Below are 18,267 nucleotides of genomic sequence, written 5' to 3' on the forward strand. Positions count from 1 at the left end.
ATCGACCTCGCTAGTCCGTCACTAGGTCACCCGGCTGCTGGCTAAGGAATGTCGATCCGAGAATGAGGAAGCGCACCGCGATACGCGCCGCTTGAAATTTTGAGACTATCTCCTGTATGCCATCTGACATGTGTCGAACAACTGTACCCAATGCGATGGTTGCTGGTCGTTCTAGCTGAACAATAAGTCGATCGGGTGTTTAGACCACGCTGGTAGCTGATCTGTGGATGCGACTATAGCGGTCACTCCACCCCGGCAAGAAGGCCTTCCGGATCTAGAGGCTTTTCTGGGAAATGATTGGCTGTGTATATGGGTGTTGCCGTGTGTCGTTTATAGCAAGCGTAGGCGAGTCGGTAAGATGATGGGAGGGGGAGGAAAAGAAGTGAAAGAAAATGCCCCAAAGACGAGCAGTTGGAAACATCACTCATATGAATGGCCCAGTCCCAGTCCCAGTCCCTGTCGATCACGATTGAAGAAATCCATCCATCCATCACGGCTTGAACGTTGCCCAAACGCCCAAACGCCCAAGCTGCCCTCGGAATGCACACCCATCGAGGGCCATGGAGGAGCCGTCCAACGCAGCAGCCCCGTACCCATTGGTTTTGAGAGACCATGGCTTCGGTTTCTGGTGTTGCCGTTACGGCGTAGCTCTGAAACACGGGACAGGCAGGGGTGCTAAGACCCGGATTGCTTGTTCTCCGAAATCCTAGCTTCGCGGCCTGCCAGCTCGAGCGCATTCCAATCCCTCCAATTGCCTAAAACGTCGGGCAAAACCTGTCACTCGGCGAGAGCTAGCGACGGCAATGCAAGTTTCCTTGCGCTAGTGGACGGCTGGGAAAGACGATCTTTAGACTAGACGAAAACACGGCCCAGAGCAGTGACAGACGGGCGCTTCACTATCTGGCCTTAGAGTTCAGCTTCCATCTAATCGCTGTTTTCCGTCAAGGGAACCAACAATCGAGGATACATAGCTCTTCTTCGTCTTCTTCCGTAACCTGTTACCCGTCCACTTCTTTCTCTACCGGGTCCTATCTGGTCGATGTTTCGTTCGGCTGAGGCTCTTGCGCCAGAAGCCCGTCTTGAATCTCTTGGCATGTCTCTAGACAGGGTTTAACAGAGATCATCGCCCAGAATAGTTGCATCGTGACTGCACGCAACCCACCCAGGGTCGGGACTTATGGGCCTGTCGAGTGTCACCTTCGAGCCTTCTTTGCCGTGATCTTGCCAGATTAAGCATTCAAGTCCGTAACCCCGTGAGCAAATTCATGTTGCAGGCCGCGTCCCCGACGACGAGACGGAAATAAGCATTGCAAGCCGTCAATGGCCAAGCTTCGACGTGGGAAAGCCAAGTTTGCGGAGAGCCCTGACGCGAACTGGGGCTGTTGGCTCCTCTATTTCTGGGCAAGACAGCAACTATTGCCGCGCTCGTTTGTTTGCCTGTCTCAAATTCCCCTCTCCGTCGAATTGGCTCCGACTTGCCACTTTCCTCTTTCTCGACAACATAGCCTGACAGGTCATGTCCCAGCTCACCCACAAGACTATACGCAGTGCTGTACCAAGAAAGGAAACCCGTTCATGGTGGAGGAGTTGGCCTGATATCGGAACTGAAGCGGTTGGTTTCGTCATGTTCCTTTGATGTTTCTGATGACCGTGCTGCGTGGCCCAGTGCAATTATGGGATTCGGGCTGAGTATAGTAGGCTAGGCCCCTGCGCAGAAGCGAAACCATTCGTCCCAAATCGCGATAAAAGGTAAGCTGTTGCCCGTCTGCCCCTTTGAACTGCCGAACATTATCCAGTTCCATCGCGACGGGCCTTCGGGCAGAACAAGCCTCGGGACCCGAGCTGAGAAAAGGACATGGTTTTACATAGACCCCGCGGTCCAGGCTGAAGAGGCGGATGTTTCAATTGACGCTACATACGAGGGATATATTCCGGGATTTCGATGCAACCTGCGATCGTGACGATGTTCATCATTATTGCCAATTCGGCATCGGTACCGACGATTCTTCTTTTATGTACACCTTCCGCCTTTGAGAAGTCTCAGCAGCACAGATTCTGATAATCTGCGCGAAACTGCCACCTAAGGCAAAGGTTTGAAATGCGGCGTACAAGCCGATTAAGGCAATGGAAGTCTCTGGAGGGGTCTAAAACGCTTTCTTTGGTCCTCTTCTCATGCTGAAGGCCTTGACATGGTTGTAATACGTTGGGACTAGCTATCAGTGTCCGCGCAGCACACAATCAGCGGCATGCAAGGCCATTGAAATTGAATCATCGAACCAAAACGATGTAAACTTACAAATACGTGGAGCTATTAGCACTCCAGATGGCTGGCAGCTGTGGTAATGGCCTAATCATATCGCATATATCGGCGTCAATGATATACCACATAGTAAGGACAGATACCCTTAGGTACTTGACATATGATCCCGGCAACTGAATTATGTATCGGACAAGGCCTTTCGGGACGTAGCGGTGTACGTGTATAGCCCGTTCATCAATGTCGTGGGGTTCAATACGAGTACTTGGCGTGATTCCTACATTGGTGCTCGAAAGGCTCAATGGCGTTTTCGTGAATGTATGGGTTTTGGCATCGGTCATGTGGTTTGAGTCACCGATGGGTGCTTCTCATAAGTATGGGTGACTAGTAGATGCTTTCCACACAGCTTTCCTAACAGCATGGATCACTGGATAGGCCGAGCCGTTTGCTGTTGTGAGCAATGTAGCATGAGCATCTCTCGCTGGAGGCTTACTGCGCTTTTGCCGATGGCACCTCAAGTCTTACTCCCACACCAACCCTGTACGGGGAATAGGGACAGTTGGGCAGCATCAGCTGACGAAGGGGCTTAGGCTTGAACCTGTAGGCATCACGACCGCAAACCTGCCAACCAAGCAACATCGCCGCCGGTGGGTGGGTTGTCAGCATCTACCAGCTAATCATCAGCTATTTGGCGGTGTGCCGGAATGATGATAGTCCAGTCGGAGGGAACCATTATTGCCTGGAGGCTGATCAGCCAAGATGATTAATTGCAAACAAGAATCCGATAAACCCCTTGAGCTAATTCTTTCGGGCGGCTGCCGCGGAATGAGGCTTGGCCCGAGAAGCTGGGAGCATAACACACTGAGCAGGGATACTTTTTCAGTCGACGCAGCCACTGCTGAGTGAGTGATGAGCTCGTAGGGACGGCCAAAGAAGATGCGTAGGCGACAGTTCTGTTGCTTAGGTAGTTTAACAAACCCTCTCCAGGCTACGAGGCCATAAAGCTGGGTAGTCTTCCCAACAAATCCTCAACAAGTAGATAGCCAAGAGAATGCACTTACTCTGACCATCTCCTGCAATGCTGTGCTGTGCTGCAAGGACACCGTGCCGGTGCATCCAGGACATCAAGAACGACCCAATCCTGTGAGACATGTCTTGTAGAATGAAGGGAGGGCCATTAGACAAGTCCACTTTAGAGTTATCAGATCCGTGAAGACGGGGTCCAACCCCGGTCAATCCCCATTGAGTGGCTGCGTTTGGTGCCATGAGGGTTTATCTGATGGACAGCAAAGCATACCAACGTGTGGGGGCAGGCCGGTGTCGGAGATTGTTTCTCATCTTATCAATCTAATCAATCAGCAATGCATCGAAGAAGGCATGGACCCATCCATACCTACAGTGTGCGAGTCAGACTGGAATAGGTATTTGATACGAGAGATGTTGGCATAGCCCATGGCTTCAGCTAAATCAAGAGGTTGGCAATAATAAGAGAATAAATCCACCCTTCAGGTGACCATGGTCATTTAAAGGACGGCTGGGCGGAAGTGTCCCTAGTCAGGGACGCGCATGAGATCGCATCGCGATAATTAACGGGGTGCATTTTTAGCAATTGCCAAGCTGGGGAGGTCGGGGACGTCCTATCTCTCGGGGTCATGGGGATTTCAATTGGGAGCCAAGCATAGGCTCCTCCTTCGATGGTCGAAGGGATCAGTAGACTAGAAGCCCAACAGAAAAGCAGAGTGGTGCCATGTCATGCTATCGTGCGATTGGCCTCTTCCCCAGGGCGATTAGGCAGATTCCGATATCGTCCGATGTTTGGCGCGAAGAACATTGTTTGCTTTCGAGAACGTTGCCCTAATCAGGCGACACTTGGTTAGCAGCGCCGACGGCGGCCTACGGGCCATTGGCGAATTTTGGTAGCCGGTGGCAAGATTGCCCTGCATGGGCAGTCATTCACCCCAGAGATTGTCCCCGCTTGTTGTTCATTATTGAATGAGCCGTCGACACAGTATACGGCCCCAACGAGCCGAGGAAGTTGGAAGGCTCCCAACCGAGAAATCCTAGGCGCAATGGTGCAATTGGCTGCTTGCACCAGTCAACACACTTCCGTAAACGGTCACGCGAACGATATGACGACTCTATGCAGTCTTTCAGTTCACGCGAAAAGGGGGGTGGTTGAGCGGTGGAGGCAATCGGTTCGGTTCGGGATGTATGTAATGATGCATGCCGTATCAGACATAATACCGACGTGGGCAGATGATACATATGCACCTGTCTGGGGGCTTGCCGGAACTAAATGTTTGGCCACAAACACTGACGCTCCCTCCGATGGGTCGGCAACACCTTTAGCGGTTTGGATCAGATACTTACTAGTCCCTTCCTCGTCTCGCGAAAAGTTGCATTGTAGCATTGGATGGAGGACGTTTCGTCGTGAATCAGTCCCCGAGAGCGAGGGTGATGCCTGACAGCGTACAAAACATAAAAAAGAGAATGTGGTGTACAATATCATCATGCATAGCGATCTGATAACGCTCTCCGGTGGAAAGTTCAGGTCGTACCCAGTAAAGAAAAAGGAAAGGAGTAAATAGTGGGGGATGCTAGTGGAGTTGGAAATTTCCAGGCCTCCTCTCAGAGCCCCGGTTAGGTCCCGGGTCTGTCATCATTGTTCAGCAAGCCCGCCATTATTATCTGATCAGTCCCGCCATTCACTTGCTTAGAGACCAACCAGTCTCGCATCACAAATCAAGAACACAAATCAAATTGTCATTCAGTCCCAATATCGAGACTCTTCTCGTCCAGAAAGTCGGCCTCGTTTTCAAACTGAATTCGGCTTCCATCTACACTCCTCATAACCCAAGACACCCCACTACAAAGACTTCAATCCTTGATACAACCAACCCTACCATTGTTCGGATTGAGCTAATCACAGCCGAGAGCGGCCGATCTGGTTGGTGTTCGCCCGTGGGGATAAATCTCGAATTTCATAAACCAACTTCCCTCCTACCAACACCCACACCAGTACTTACTGGTGCAAAAGGCAATCAGGAGAGGGTTCAGGAATAAAAGGGTCTCTAGTAACCTAGTGACCGCTCACATTCGTTTCGCTGCAAACAAGCAATTGCTTGTGGTACCCGACTCCTCGAACTCACTCTGCGTCGATCATCCAAACTCCAATCGATATCGAATCCTATAACAAAGTCGCATACCTCTTACGCAAAGATGGCCGCCCCAGCCGATCAGTTGCTGGTCAGCAACGCACAGGACAGTGTTCCATGCGAGCCTCGTGTGCCGTCCATTGCCCCATCACTTACATACTCGGAAGACTCCGCATCAGAGGATCAAGAGGAGCCGGTTCAGCAACCTGAACCTCCGCGCCGGCGGCGGGCCTCCACGAGGCTCATTGCCCAAAGCGCAGCCGACATTCAGCGCATTACCGGCGAGACGACTACTGAGCTGATCAGCCGATGCTGCGGTGGCGGCTGCTGCATGAAGTTGAGCAAGAAAAAGGACGATGGTCTCGAGTACGAAAAGATCACACTTCCAGACAATGAGGCCTTCCAGTCCCTTTGCCTGAAGATTGGTGATATCCCCACAGTCTTGTCCAATGTTGCCGAATTACCGGAACAAACGACATTCCTGCAACCGATGCGACGTACTTCCAGCACCCCTTCACCTACCGACTCGGCCATCTCGCTGGGCAGTGAGGCCAGCAGTGTCGCGCGCCAGGCTACTCAGAAGCTGACTCTCGAGAACCTGGATACTTCTATTCAACCTCCATCTTTCGTCCAGCCTCACCCTCCCTACCATGTCTTTCCTGCCAAGATTCACAACACTCGAGAGCTGACGAGGCCTGGTGCTGAAAAGCGCACTTATCACTTCGACCTCGATATGACCGACTACCCTGATGAGGGCGGTCTGGATTTCAAGGTCGGAGGTGCCATCGGTGTCTCTGCTCCTAACGATGCCGAGATGGTAGAGGAAGTCCTCGACATTTTGTCCATCCCCCGCTTCCTGAGAGACCGCCCGGTCCTGCTGAAGACCACCACGGGACGATGGCCTACCGTTTGGGGTGACGACCAGCCTCGTGAGCTCGTCACCACTCGACGGGATCTGCTCACCTGGTGCTCCGATATCCAGTCGTACGCACCCACCAAATCACTGTTGCGAGTGTTGGCCGAGCATGCAGACGACCCAACCGAGAAGAAGGTGCTGATGTTCCTATGTTCTGGTGAAGGCCAGGGCGTGTTCTGTGACCTTCGTACTGGGCCTCATGTTTCAGTGTCCCAGATTCTTCATGCATTCCCGTCATCCAAGCCCCCTCTGGACGCATTGCTGTCGGTGCTTCAACCATTGATGCCCCGTTTCTACTCGTTATCCAGCGACCCCCACGAGAACTTTGAGATCCGTGACGGCAAGCAGCACCGCCTTATTGAGATTGCAGTCACTGTTCACGAGTCAACCGACTGGAAGAAGGGTTGTCGTACTGGTGTCGGCTCGGGTTTCTTTGAGCGCCAATCGCGAAAATTCACCGAACTGCAGCGTAATGGTGAAGCTGCGCCGCAGCTCTATATTCCCATGTTCAAAGGACTCATGGCTAACCCCCTCGCCAAACAATTCATTTCGGACGGTCCAATGCTCCTTATTGGGGCCGGCGTTGGCATCGCTCCTTTCCGTGGCTTTGTGCAACGGCGGTTGAAGAATGCCAGCTGCGCGAACAAGGTGTGGGTTCTTCAAGGTATCCGCGACTCCCTGGTGGATGAGATCTATGGTGGTGAATGGGGTGTCCACGAGAGCGACGTCAAGCGCATAGTAGAGAGTCGCAGTGGCGAGGGACGATACGTCCAGGAGGAGGTTCTTAATCAGGCCGACCTTGTTTGGTATGTTATCAACTCGGTCGACGGTCGCTGCTTTGTCTGCGGAAGCTCCAAGGGCATGGGCGAGGGAGTCGAGGAGGCTTTGATCCAAGTGGCGATGCAGAAGGGCAACTTGGAGAAGGAGGAAGCTCGACGATTCTGGGACTTGAAGAAGGAGGCCGGTCAGTACATTGCTGAGACATGGTAAACGGGGTGACCCCGCTTCAAGACTGTGCAGCGATCCGGTTGCTTCAGTCGAGTTTGGTCTTCCTTACCACCAAGACTACCACAGAAGGATGGAGAGACATCTACCGCCTCAGGAAGATTGGCTGTCATGATGATTTAGTAGTAGACATTTCAGCGTTTGCGCGAGCTTGGACGGCATCTTTGGGGGTTTCGAGGCGCATGGTTTGGGGGTGCATATTCCGGCATTTGCATTGAGTGGGTTGGGAAATACGACGACTACACCTGCTCTCAGGCTAGCGAATTGATTGCGCCATCTGTATATAAAATAGACGCAACGTATATAGTGATCTACAGGATCCAATAAGGAATATTAGATCTAAAGAAATGTGCAAACGGGAGAGTGATGCATCGGAGATTAGTCGGGGGACACTGTTGAAACTCGGTGCATCAGCTCTACGACTCGGACTCGGATCCGACCTTATGTGCGTCAGCCTCGCTCAGGACGCAACTAAGGCCAAGAGAGGCTAACTCCCGCTTGGCGGCTGCGACTGGTACCCCGGATCAGCCGTCAAAGTCGGAAAGCCTGGCCTGCCATTCTGCCTGTTGTCTCGCCTGTCCCCGTCAACGCCTGTCAGGGATGTCTCCAAGAAGTTTCCACTTGCGGCGCATGGAAAGCAATTCTTCGAACACCGAACACGGCCTTTCTCCTATTTCCCACTGCGCTCCATATTCTGCCAAACGATCGACTTACAATTGGAAGAAGAATTGCTTGGCTTATTTTCTTTCTTGAATGAACACCTACTGGCCCTGCTCCTGGGTTGAAGATGCTGCATAGGACGCCACATCGGACGACAACTCCGCATCCCGTCACCACGCTCTCGCTAGCTGCCCTGCCCGCCAGGTGCTGATCCCGGATCGCTTGTGATAGCTCAGAGCTGTTGGTCGGTGACTTTTGTATCATCGGCCACCACGCGCTTCCAAGCCACAATAAGTAGTCATGACGCGACGAATAGTAAGTGGTAGCAGTTGTCGCAGTCTTCGTTGTCTCTGTGGCTCTTCTGCCTGCGCGCCCGCCCGCACCAATCCAATGCCTGTGCAGATGTCCATGGCCAGATCGCTGACGCACGACACTTTCGCGCATTAGGTCCGTACCATTAGCCAGCTGTCGGCCGCTGCGCTCTTCACATTCCTCGTCGTCTTCTTCATCGATCGCAACTTCCGCGTCCTCCCTAATGCGATCCACGAATACATGCCCCAGCACCACCCGGGGCTGGTCGTCACCGACGTCACCATCACCACCTGCTCCTCCGTCAACCTCTTCTCGTCGTGCAAGCTCGACAAGGACCTGTGGCACCGCGTCGAGAAGGACCTGTACCTGGGCAAGGGGGTGGGTGACGAGCGCCTACGTCCACATCCGGCGGCAGAAGGAGGAGGAGCTGGTCTCGGGCGACCAGGTCGTCATGGACATAAAGGTCGGGCGGCTGGACCCCTCCTCGGGCGTCAAGGGCCAGGCCGACGCGAAATGGGAGAAGCGGCCCGGCGGTCTGTGGATCCAGCGGTCCAAGAAGGCACACGCGAGCGACTCTAAGAAGGCCGTCACCGCCGTGGACGTCCTCTTTGGCGACGACGCCGTCGAAGCGAGAGAGGGATGGGAAATCACGGGCACGCCCTTGCTGCTGGACGCTGATGTTTCGATCCCCGCAGCGCACATCACCATTCGCCGGGGCAAACACATCGAGCCGGTGCGGCCGCAACCGCGCGTTAAGGATAGCGGCCGGTTCAAGATTATGCAGCTGGCGGACCTACACTTGAGCACTGGCACCGGCGCTTGCCGCGATCCTGTGCCCGACGAGTACAATGGAGGAAAATGCATGGCCGACCCGAGGACCATGGATTTCGTCCTCAAATTGCTGGATGAGGAGAAGCCCGACTTGGTTGTCCTGAGCGGAGATCAAGTGAATGGAGATACAGCCCCTGATGCGACTTCGGTATGACTGCAATATGACCCTATGAGAGCTGCTACTAACTGTATCTAGGCGATTTTCAAGTACGCCCAACCCCTCATCAAGCGCAAGATTCCCTATGTCTCCATTTTCGGCAATCACGACGATGAAGGAGCCCTAGGGCGCCGAGGCCAGATGGCCCTAGTCGAGTCCTTGCCGTACTCGCTATCTCGGGCAGGGCCAGATGACATTGACGGCGTGGGCAACTACTTTGTCGAAGTCCTTGCTCGCGGAGGTTCGAAGCACTCGGCCTTAACCTTATGGCTCTTGGATTCGCATTCATATTCGCCGGACGAGCGGCAGTGGCAAGGCTACGATTGGATCAAGAAGAATCAGATCGACTGGTTCAAGCGATCAGCTTCGAGCTTGAAGAAGAAGCACAAGGAGTACAGCGGCATTCATATGAATGCTGCCTTTATCCACATCCCCCTACCGGAATACCGGGATGTAGAAGCTGCCCGGGTGGGCGAGTGGAGGGAAGGCGTGACGGCGCCTGTGTATAACTCGGGGTTCCGCGATGCCCTGGTTGAGCAAGGCGTCGTCATGTTAGGCTGCGGACAGTATGTGACCATCCCTTTTCTCGTCATAACATGAATCGCGCTGTGTGCAATTCTGGTGTTTAAAGCTAACATGAATACCCAGTGACCACGCAAATGATTATTGCAGCTTGTCCGTCGACGAAAACGAAAACCCCAAGTTGTGGATGTGCTACGGTGGCGGCACCGGGTTTGGGGGGGTACGGAGGCTACGAACAATACATTCGCCGCGTGCGGTTCTTCGATTTCGACATGAACGAAGGAAGCATCGTGACATACAAACGAATGGAGTGGAACCATACGGAAGAACAAATCGACAGGCAGGTCATCTACAAGGGAGGGGACGTCATGGGGCCTAGCACGGAATAGGCAAGCACACACACATAAACTTACATACACACACACAGCCAGCATCGATTATTAGATATCTTTGAGTCCGACGACTGGCCATGGCATTAAGGGCATTCGCCACTCGCCGGATACGATACCCTGTTTATTGGATAGCTTCTAGGCATGCATGACTCTAGACGCCACGGGAGAAGCTTTTGGGGATTGTTATATGATGGGAAGGGGCCAGTGAATTGCATAGGTGCTTGGTTAGCTACATGTCATGGGCGGGGGATGAAGTCTACCGTCCGTATCACTCGGGGTAAGAAACAGCTGGGCTGGTGATGATGGTTCCAAAATGACAAACGCACGACGAGAGGGGGGATTCCTGGAGTGCAGCTGGGCTGAAGTGCACGAATTAGGTGTCACAGGCAGCGTTGCAGCATGTCTTCACTGTGACGTATCAAAATTAAAATTAGGAAGTTTGTATAAAGAAGAAAATAAGCACGTAAAACCAGAAGGCCTGGCAATAGCTTGATTGGTCAACTCGTAGTTTTTGATCCCAAAGACATGAGTAAATAGCAACAACGTTTGAAGACACTATCACTACCCCGTTATACACATACAACACTATATTTCCAGCCTCTTCGGTTCTATACTATGTAGGCCATCTCACCCAAACATTCTTTGCGTGAAACACGTGGTAGAAAAGCTAGGCAACAGACATCCGCATAGTGAACAACCTTACGCAGGCATTTGCTTTTTGGAAGGAACGCCACCTACCTCATGCACCTTACCTGCATGGGAAGCTTTTCGTTTTATTATTTCTTACATAAGTTGTCCTAGACCAATCACAGACAAGCAAGGGGCAGGCTTTAACTTGACGTCGCGTGTGCCTCTCTCCTACTCACTTGCCTACGTTGTACACTGTTATTGTCTTCTTAATCGCATTGATTTCATTTGATTCGCTTCAACAGATCTAGGTTTGTGATTCGTCTATGTCTAGAACAACCTCTTCTCGGAGTCTGTCTTCGCTGAAAAAGAAATATATATATTCTATCCAACAAGGTATCTATTGCGATCCTTTCCTCTTTAATCATGTCATATCATAAGTTTAGTCGCTGTGAACTCCGTTATTGTTGTTTTCCCATATGCAGTCATCATCAATTCTGTCAAACCAGGCCCAGTGCAGATTTAAGCACCGAAGGTCTTGACACGCTCGTCGATGGGGATCTGGTCCTTAGGGCCGGCCTCGCCGGTCTTGCCACCGAAGACGAGCTGGGCGTTGAGCTTCCAGTCCGAGGGGACCTTCCACTCAGCGGCAACCTTCTCGTTGATCAGGGGGTTGTAGTGCTGGAGGTTGGCGCCGATGGCGCCCTCGGCCTCGAGCGCGGTCCAGATGACGAACTGGAGCATGGCGTCCGACTGCGTCGCCCAGCCGGGGAACTTGTCGGCGTACATGGGGAAGTCGGCCTGCTGCTTCTGGACGGTCTTCTCATCCTCGAAGAAGAGAACCTGTTGAAAGACGAGTGTCAACAATATTGCCAGAAAAAGGAATGTGGCGGCATTGTGATAGGGGTAGGGGGCAGAGCAGAATGGAGGGGTAGCAGCAAGGTGTATGTATCATGTAGTGGGGGACCAGCTTGGACCCCCTTCTGGCACTACTCTTCCCAAACTCCAAGGTGGGGGTGGAGGGGGAGGGGAGGGGGGTGATGCAGAGCAAGCGAGCGAGAACTTACGGTACCGGCGGCGCCCTTGAACATGTTCATCTTGTCGGCGGTGGCCTGGAAGGCATCGGCGGGGACGATGGCCTTGAGGATCTCGGTGGCAATGTCCCAGAGCTTCTCGTGGTCGGCGCCGAAGAGGACGACGACGCGGTTGGACTGGGCGTTGAAGGAGGACGGGGTGTGGAGGACGGCCTCCTTCACGATCTCGGAGACGCGCTCCTTGCTGATGGGCAGGTCCTTGGACAGGGGGTAGTAGGTGCGGCGGTTCTTGATGAGGTCGAGGACCGAGTTGGCGCTGATGGCAGACATGTTGGCGGTGGTTTGCTGGGAGTAGAGAAACTGCTGTTGTTGGAGTTGCGGTTGGGCTTTTACGGCGGCGTATGGGTGGGCAAGAAGAAGGCCGGGAAGAGTGAAGGAGGATGCGGGAAATAGTCGAGAAGTAGTGGATCGGAGAAGGGAGGAAGTGACAGCGAGGAGTTGGGGGCGCATCGCGAAGGTATTTATTTCACACGGATAGTACTGGAGACGACACGAGCAAGCTTGCCTGGGTGGAGCTGGAGCTGGACAACAACGAGGTGTGTTTTAGGATGCTGAGCGGATGCACGCGGGGCCTGCACTTGTACAGCCGCGTACGTATAGCGCAATGCCGTGGAAGAGGATGGAACGGGAATATACTCGAAGGTTGGTTGGTGGTTCCTGAATCGCTGTCGCCAGGGTGGCATGGCTAGGCATGGGCATGGGCGATGGCATTGGCATTGGCATTGGCGACGCTATATGCTCCACTCGGAGGATTTCAAGGGGGGTCCCGCAATTCCGCTGCCAGCGGTGCTTACTTTTCGATTATGCAAGCAGGCCGGCCGGATTAGTAGCACGATGCTATGCATACTTGAGTCAAGACGTGCTGCGTGCCCTTTCGCTGGTAAGCTAGCGAAGAAGCCAGGCACCAGGCCATCGTGCCATCGTGCTATCTATCGGCTTCTCGGAGCAGCCGGATTTACGAGTTTGCACATGTCATGTACTTCCGGTCCACGATCAATTGATTAATAAGTCTTGATAATCCTGGCTGGTAAGTAAGTAAGTGAGCACCCCCACATTCACTCACAATGAGGGGTCTATGTATGACAAACATGCTGCTTGTTATGCTGCGTTGTTCGTCTCAACGGAGCCCCAATGCGGCCATAGGTTCGCTCGAGTGAAACACCCTTGGGTACGAGCATGCCCAGCTCGCTACTGGCCGGCCGAGTTGAAAATCGACCACCCCGCGACTGCCTGCCGGATTTAGGACCAATCCAGCCACCTTTATCATATCGGTGAAGGGCCTGGTAGTGGGCTAAGATGCCTAGCTTGCAGTAGTCGTTCTGTATCTACCCAGCCAAAGAAGAGGTGAAGAGGCTCAAAGGGATGGGCACCAACAATGGCTCGAATAGTATACTCTCTCCGCTGCTTTGATTGCTATTCAGACCTCAGCCGTAGCCCTGGGCTTTCCCGGCCGTCTCATCTTTTCTAGCACTATTGACCTTAAGGGGGTTACGCGTAATGAACGCATTGGAAAAGCCAAAGCTCGCCATATCCGCCGTAACCACTTGGAGTTGGATTAAAGATTGGCAATTATCCTATGCATACATCTAATTGGGAACTATCACATAAGCCAAGCTGCTTCCTCCCTCTTCTTTCCTTCCACCAAGGCATAGCCCAACTACGTGAAGTTGGCTCGCCTGGAAGCGAGATGCCGCCATCCGCTATTAACCTGACCCTCCAAGGATGTAAGATCCTTCTCCTACGACCGGGTGGCTGTCCATCTCATCCTGCATATCAAGCAGTTCCTCGGCCGCCGCCCATAGTTCTTCTTTACCACGCCAGGTCAGGGGCACGTATTCTGTGCTCTCGGTAAATATCTCCGCATCTGGGCCCATTGGGTAGGCCTCTCCATCCATAAGCTTGCTCATGGCACCATCTTCTGCAGGTCGTGTGCTCTGTTGTCCCAAGCTTCTCCGTATCCGGTTGTTGAAAACCTCGCAGTCTTCTGTATGTCCAGTTACGTCCGACTCCTCACTTCCCAAGTTGGCTCGCGGCGTGTTCTGACTTGCTTGTTTGCTGCTGTTGCCCAGACCAATATCGTCCTGGTTCCTTCCCTCTTGCGTCTCCTTGTTGTCGACAGAAGTGCCGCTTCTAAGCGCTCGTGCTTTGGCTGCGAACTTTTCGAATACCGCGATCCTTCTCTCAGCAGCCTCGGCTCGGTCGCGCCACATCGCGCAATCGCGATTGGCTTCCCGCAGCCGCTCGCTCAGTGTACCGATGTCCATGTTCTCTCTCGTTTCGAGCTGGCGTCTCAGGTGTAGCACCTCCTCGCTCTTCGACTGCAGTTGTCTCTGTAAGTTACGTACCTGCGCGTGTAACAGCCCGTTTCCACTTCTCATTCGAGGGCTTCCAGAAGTCGGTAACGGGCTGTTATATCCCTGGTTGACTGAGGCATTGTCCCCTTCTCCAGGAGGATGGGGCTGGGCACTCAGATGGCTAAGAGAAGAAGCCGCTGATGGTGGCCGTGCAAGATTCAGGTGATGTGCCACAGGAGGCTCTTCACGAGGAGGAATCATGGTTCCAAGCGAGGGCGGACGGCTTAGCTCGCGATCACGAGAAGGAGCTTTGGAAGGCGACATCTTCGGCTCATCCCTCGAAGCAGAAAATACGAAGCCAGTGGGTCTCAAAGCGACCTTAGGGAATCTGGAGGGTGTATCTTGCGGGCTTTGGTCAGTCGTCGACTGCTTTCTGTGCCCGGCCGAGGTACGGTAAGTTTTGCTTGAGGCCAAGCCGATACCATGAGGATCATCGTTGAGCTTCTTGCTAGGGGTTTGCGGCGCGACAGGAGATGGAGCGATGACTGATTTCGTTGACTTCGCCGGCGACTGCATCTTGTTGTGCCCAGACGCGAAGCTAGCAGAACTCCTGAGGTCACTGTGAGATCTACTAGTCAGTGGAGGTTTAGGACCGTCAGGTGAGTCAATAGAAGCGCTGTCAAACATGGCTGCCATTGCTTTCACGGCGCCTCCAATTGGCCGCGAGCTCGATCTTTGCGAGATTGGACGATTGATCATATTCGTTGCTGCCTTGGCAGGCGAACCGGCGTTGCCCTTGGTTGGTGACCAGTTTGGCTTTTTCGGACTTGATTGTGGCGATTGCTCGAAGATGAGTCTTTTGTCCGGCGAAAGAGTGGTTGGCTTCTTCTGATCTTTCAACTTCCTGTTGAGAAGCTTTCGTTTCCAATCAGGCGGAGCAGCCTTTTTCTCGACGGTCTCGTTGGACTCGGCACTTTCATGGGGTGATTTACGACCTGTGCTGCGAAAAAGTCTCTTCTCCCTCAACGTTGCCAAAGGTGGTGTAGGGCTGTTCTTGACGAGTTCTCTCCATCGGGCTATGGGACTTGTCTTATTGGCCGGTGCGCCATCAGTAACCGGCTTAGGATTCTTATTCGCATGGCCAACTGAAGGAGACATTCTGCCCAGTATATGCCGCAAAGACCATGGACTGGACTTATCCGACGACATGTTCTTGTGCGGTTTTTTACCAGCTTGTTTCTTCGAAGTCTGAGCAGAATCTGGCAAGTGCTCGGGAGGGCTTTTTGAGTTCTCTACCACCGATTTATGAAAGCTGGGGAACGTCTCTAACCCCGATAGAGGTGATATCTCTTCGCTTTCTGAAGCTATAGGCTGGAGTGTGTCTGGGGCATATACTGCATGCATCAAATGCCTATCATCCATGCTATCTTCCCTTTTCCCAGATATGGGCTGCTGTACCGACGCGTGACCTTGGTCATCCGTTGGAGTTGGTGGGAGATCCGCAATATAATTCTGCACGGATGGAAGACGCTCATACTTCAAGGGTGTTTTTCCGGCTGAGGAAGCCCGAGGTTGAACTCTCGAGTCTCGACGTGATGTAAGTTCTCGCCCAGAATTTGCGCCGACCACCCGCTTCTTTTTAGGCTCATCACAGAGCGTAGCTGGGGGTCGAAATGTGCCACCGATTCGAGCTCATGGGGCATATCGTCAAAGGGATGCCGTTTCACACTACTCTCAACCTCAGTCAAGGTCTTTCTTTGAATGATGTATCTTAGGGCCTGGCCTGGCTGAACCCGAGGCCGATGCGACGCTTGCTGAGCCCCTGAGGAACTCACGAGACTGCATCTTCTTCAATCCTTCATTGCTTCTGGCGAACTCGACCTTTCCCAATCTATTCTCAGTTCTGCTTCTGTAGGACTTGGGGGTGGATGAGGCGACGGGATCAAATTCCTCGAGGTCGTCGAAATGTTGTTTTAACGGAGGACTTTCCTCGGCAGTGGGCGATAGCGCGTTGAGAGACTGCCCCCTCGGCAATCTCTGCGACACAGCAGAACTTAATGTGTGTACGCGTTGTCGCCTGGCCATCAACGGTTCCATCTGAGGGGCTGTATTCATCCGCGCTTTCGATGGGCCTACCTCTATTGGGCTCAGTATCAGTGATCTACGGGGGGCCGGAGTGACTTACTGGAGAATGGCGTCGGGCTGGCTTCGATAAACGTATTGGCTCTTGTTGTAAGCCGATCTGAATACTTATAAGCACTCCAATCAGCAGGCTTCCGCATAGAGAAATTTTCGGACGCAGAGGTGTTGAGCAAACTTCCTCTCGCCCTCGAGTGGGAGTACAGGGGATCCGTGTTGGAATGCAGCACGCCCATATTCTTCAGGTGACGCACTACTTCTCTCCAGTGGATAATGAGCATCTCCGTTATATCATTTGCGACATGTATGCGGTCGATATTTGGCATGGGTGGCATACGATCCTTTGGAGCTTTGGTCCGCTTCTGCTTCTTCGATTTGGGAGGGGTGATGGGCAAAAGAACAAGGCCGGCTGAGGGATCGGCAACCTTCATGCTGTAGATATTGATCAGGTCCCCAACTAGTAAGGGGCCAAATATGATTGCCAGGGAGTTATAACCCATCAAATCAAACGTCGGTAGCGGTCTGCCTTTGGCGTCTTCTCTTGGGGCGAGTTCTGCGATGCGACCGACGAAGCAAAGGATACCGAATACGGCGCATACCAGTTCTCGTCTATATCGTGACTTGACCGTTCCAATTGCAAGAGCAATAAGCCGTGCTCGTAATTTGCTATCTTTCGTTTGCGTCGATTCAGGGTCTGCGTGTAGTTGACTGTGTATGGCGACTAAAGCATCGAAAAGGCTCAGGGATCCCAGAATACCGCCTGGGAGACCAGACAAGAAACGTTTGAATGTAGATGCAACATCATGTACGCTGCAATTGAGATGTGTGGGCAGATTGGGACATCTAGTAGTCGTGGAAATCTCTTCGTTTCTTTCGTCTGCAAAGTAGTAGTCGTAAAGGGCATTAACAATTCGCACCGACCCTGGTATTCGAAACATGCCCTCGCTATCCGCTGCAATATACCATTCAGTATTTCTTGAGATTTAAGGGGAGATTGGTAATCACGAACCGTGTTGGATAAGATACTGGGCCGTCGCGCGGAAGCATGTCGGTAGGATCAACGATCCAGGCGCGTATTCAGGCGGTAGATAGAAAGTGCTCTTGCCACACAGCCGAATCAAGCCTCGGAGGTCTTCATGCCTCAGAGCAGCTTTTCTTTGGTTGTAGACGAAGTTGAGAGCAATATCACTGATACTACGGCGGTGCTGGAGGTGATCGGCTGGCTTCGTCGTATCCAGGACTGGTTGGCCGTTCGAGGTTTGTCGCAAGACTCGAGAAATCCAGTTATTCTTCCTTTCTGGGAGAGACTTGGAAGGAGGCTCCTGGCTCATATTCAGTTGGTGTCGTAGACATAGGCGCCTAGCAACTTACAGGAACTGGGGCAAAGTCTCCGGGTACGATCAACCGTATACCATGCTAACCAAAGATCAGACCAAGTCACAAATAGAGCAAATTGCAGAATGACGATATACCTTCTTGGCTAGCTTATTGTATTCATTTACAAATAAGCCTCGATCTTCATCTTCTTCGTCCTCGGAATTGGCGCAAAAGTCACCGCTTGATGATGTCCAGGTCGTGCTCGTTCGATAAGCCGCTGGATCCCGATCTTGAGACAATCCAAAATGGCCGGAAGTTCGGGGTCCTCCTAGAGCATCTTGTGGCCGGGAGAACGTGTTTCGAGAAATTCGCGGACGTGAAGCGGTGGCCTGCCTTGGAAAGGGAACGAACTGTGACGGTTGCGATTCTCCTGCGACCAAAACGGCCTTGCCCTTGTCCTTGGCCTTGGCCTTCAAAGATGGCTCCGTATCATGTCTGTAAGGCTGCATTTGAGCGTTTTTGGGGCGAGGAGCCTGCAGTGGGAAAGTGTTGGAAAGTTCGATGACATTGATATGCTGGAGGCCAAGAT

General features: G+C 52.8%; 4 protein-coding genes across 4 annotated transcripts; 2 read left to right on the forward strand and 2 right to left on the reverse strand.

Moving 5' to 3' along the window:
* Positions 1–5,476: 5,476 nt before the first annotated feature.
* PG998_006928 (uncharacterized protein) lies at positions 5,477–7,318 on the forward strand (the record flags this gene model as incomplete). Its single annotated transcript, XM_066873744.1, has 1 exon — positions 5,477–7,318. The coding sequence occupies one exon, from the start codon at positions 5,477–5,479 to the stop codon at positions 7,316–7,318; it is 1,842 nt and encodes a 613-aa protein (XP_066729689.1).
* Positions 7,319–8,440: 1,122 nt separating this feature from the next.
* Positions 8,441–10,204, forward strand: PG998_006929 (phosphatase DCR2; the record flags this gene model as incomplete). The annotated part of the gene is made up of 4 exons (XM_066873745.1): positions 8,441–8,683; positions 8,721–9,284; positions 9,333–9,859; positions 9,997–10,204. Coding segments are annotated over 4 exons (1,542 nt in total), but the record flags the coding sequence as incomplete, so codon positions are not given.
* A 1,152-nt stretch (positions 10,205–11,356) lies between these two features.
* PG998_006930 (uncharacterized protein) lies at positions 11,357–12,198 on the reverse strand (the record flags this gene model as incomplete). The annotated part of the gene is made up of 2 exons (XM_066873746.1): positions 11,357–11,677; positions 11,902–12,198. 2 exons carry the CDS (start codon positions 12,196–12,198, stop codon positions 11,357–11,359), a joined length of 618 nt encoding a protein of 205 aa, XP_066729691.1.
* A 1,433-nt stretch (positions 12,199–13,631) lies between these two features.
* PG998_006931 (uncharacterized protein) lies at positions 13,632–18,187 on the reverse strand (the record flags this gene model as incomplete). The annotated part of the gene is made up of 7 exons (XM_066873747.1): positions 13,632–14,210; positions 14,274–15,883; positions 16,058–16,360; positions 16,408–17,313; positions 17,371–17,683; positions 17,733–17,777; positions 17,834–18,187. 7 exons carry the CDS (start codon positions 18,185–18,187, stop codon positions 13,632–13,634), a joined length of 4,110 nt encoding a protein of 1,369 aa, XP_066729692.1.
* Between the last annotated feature and the right edge of the window lie 80 nt (positions 18,188–18,267).

Source organism: Apiospora kogelbergensis (assembly GCF_038363985.1).
Source record: "Apiospora kogelbergensis strain CBS 113332 chromosome Unknown utg000005l_segment0_segment0, whole genome shotgun sequence".
Classification (NCBI taxonomy): Eukaryota; Fungi; Ascomycota; class Sordariomycetes; order Amphisphaeriales; family Apiosporaceae; genus Apiospora; species Apiospora kogelbergensis.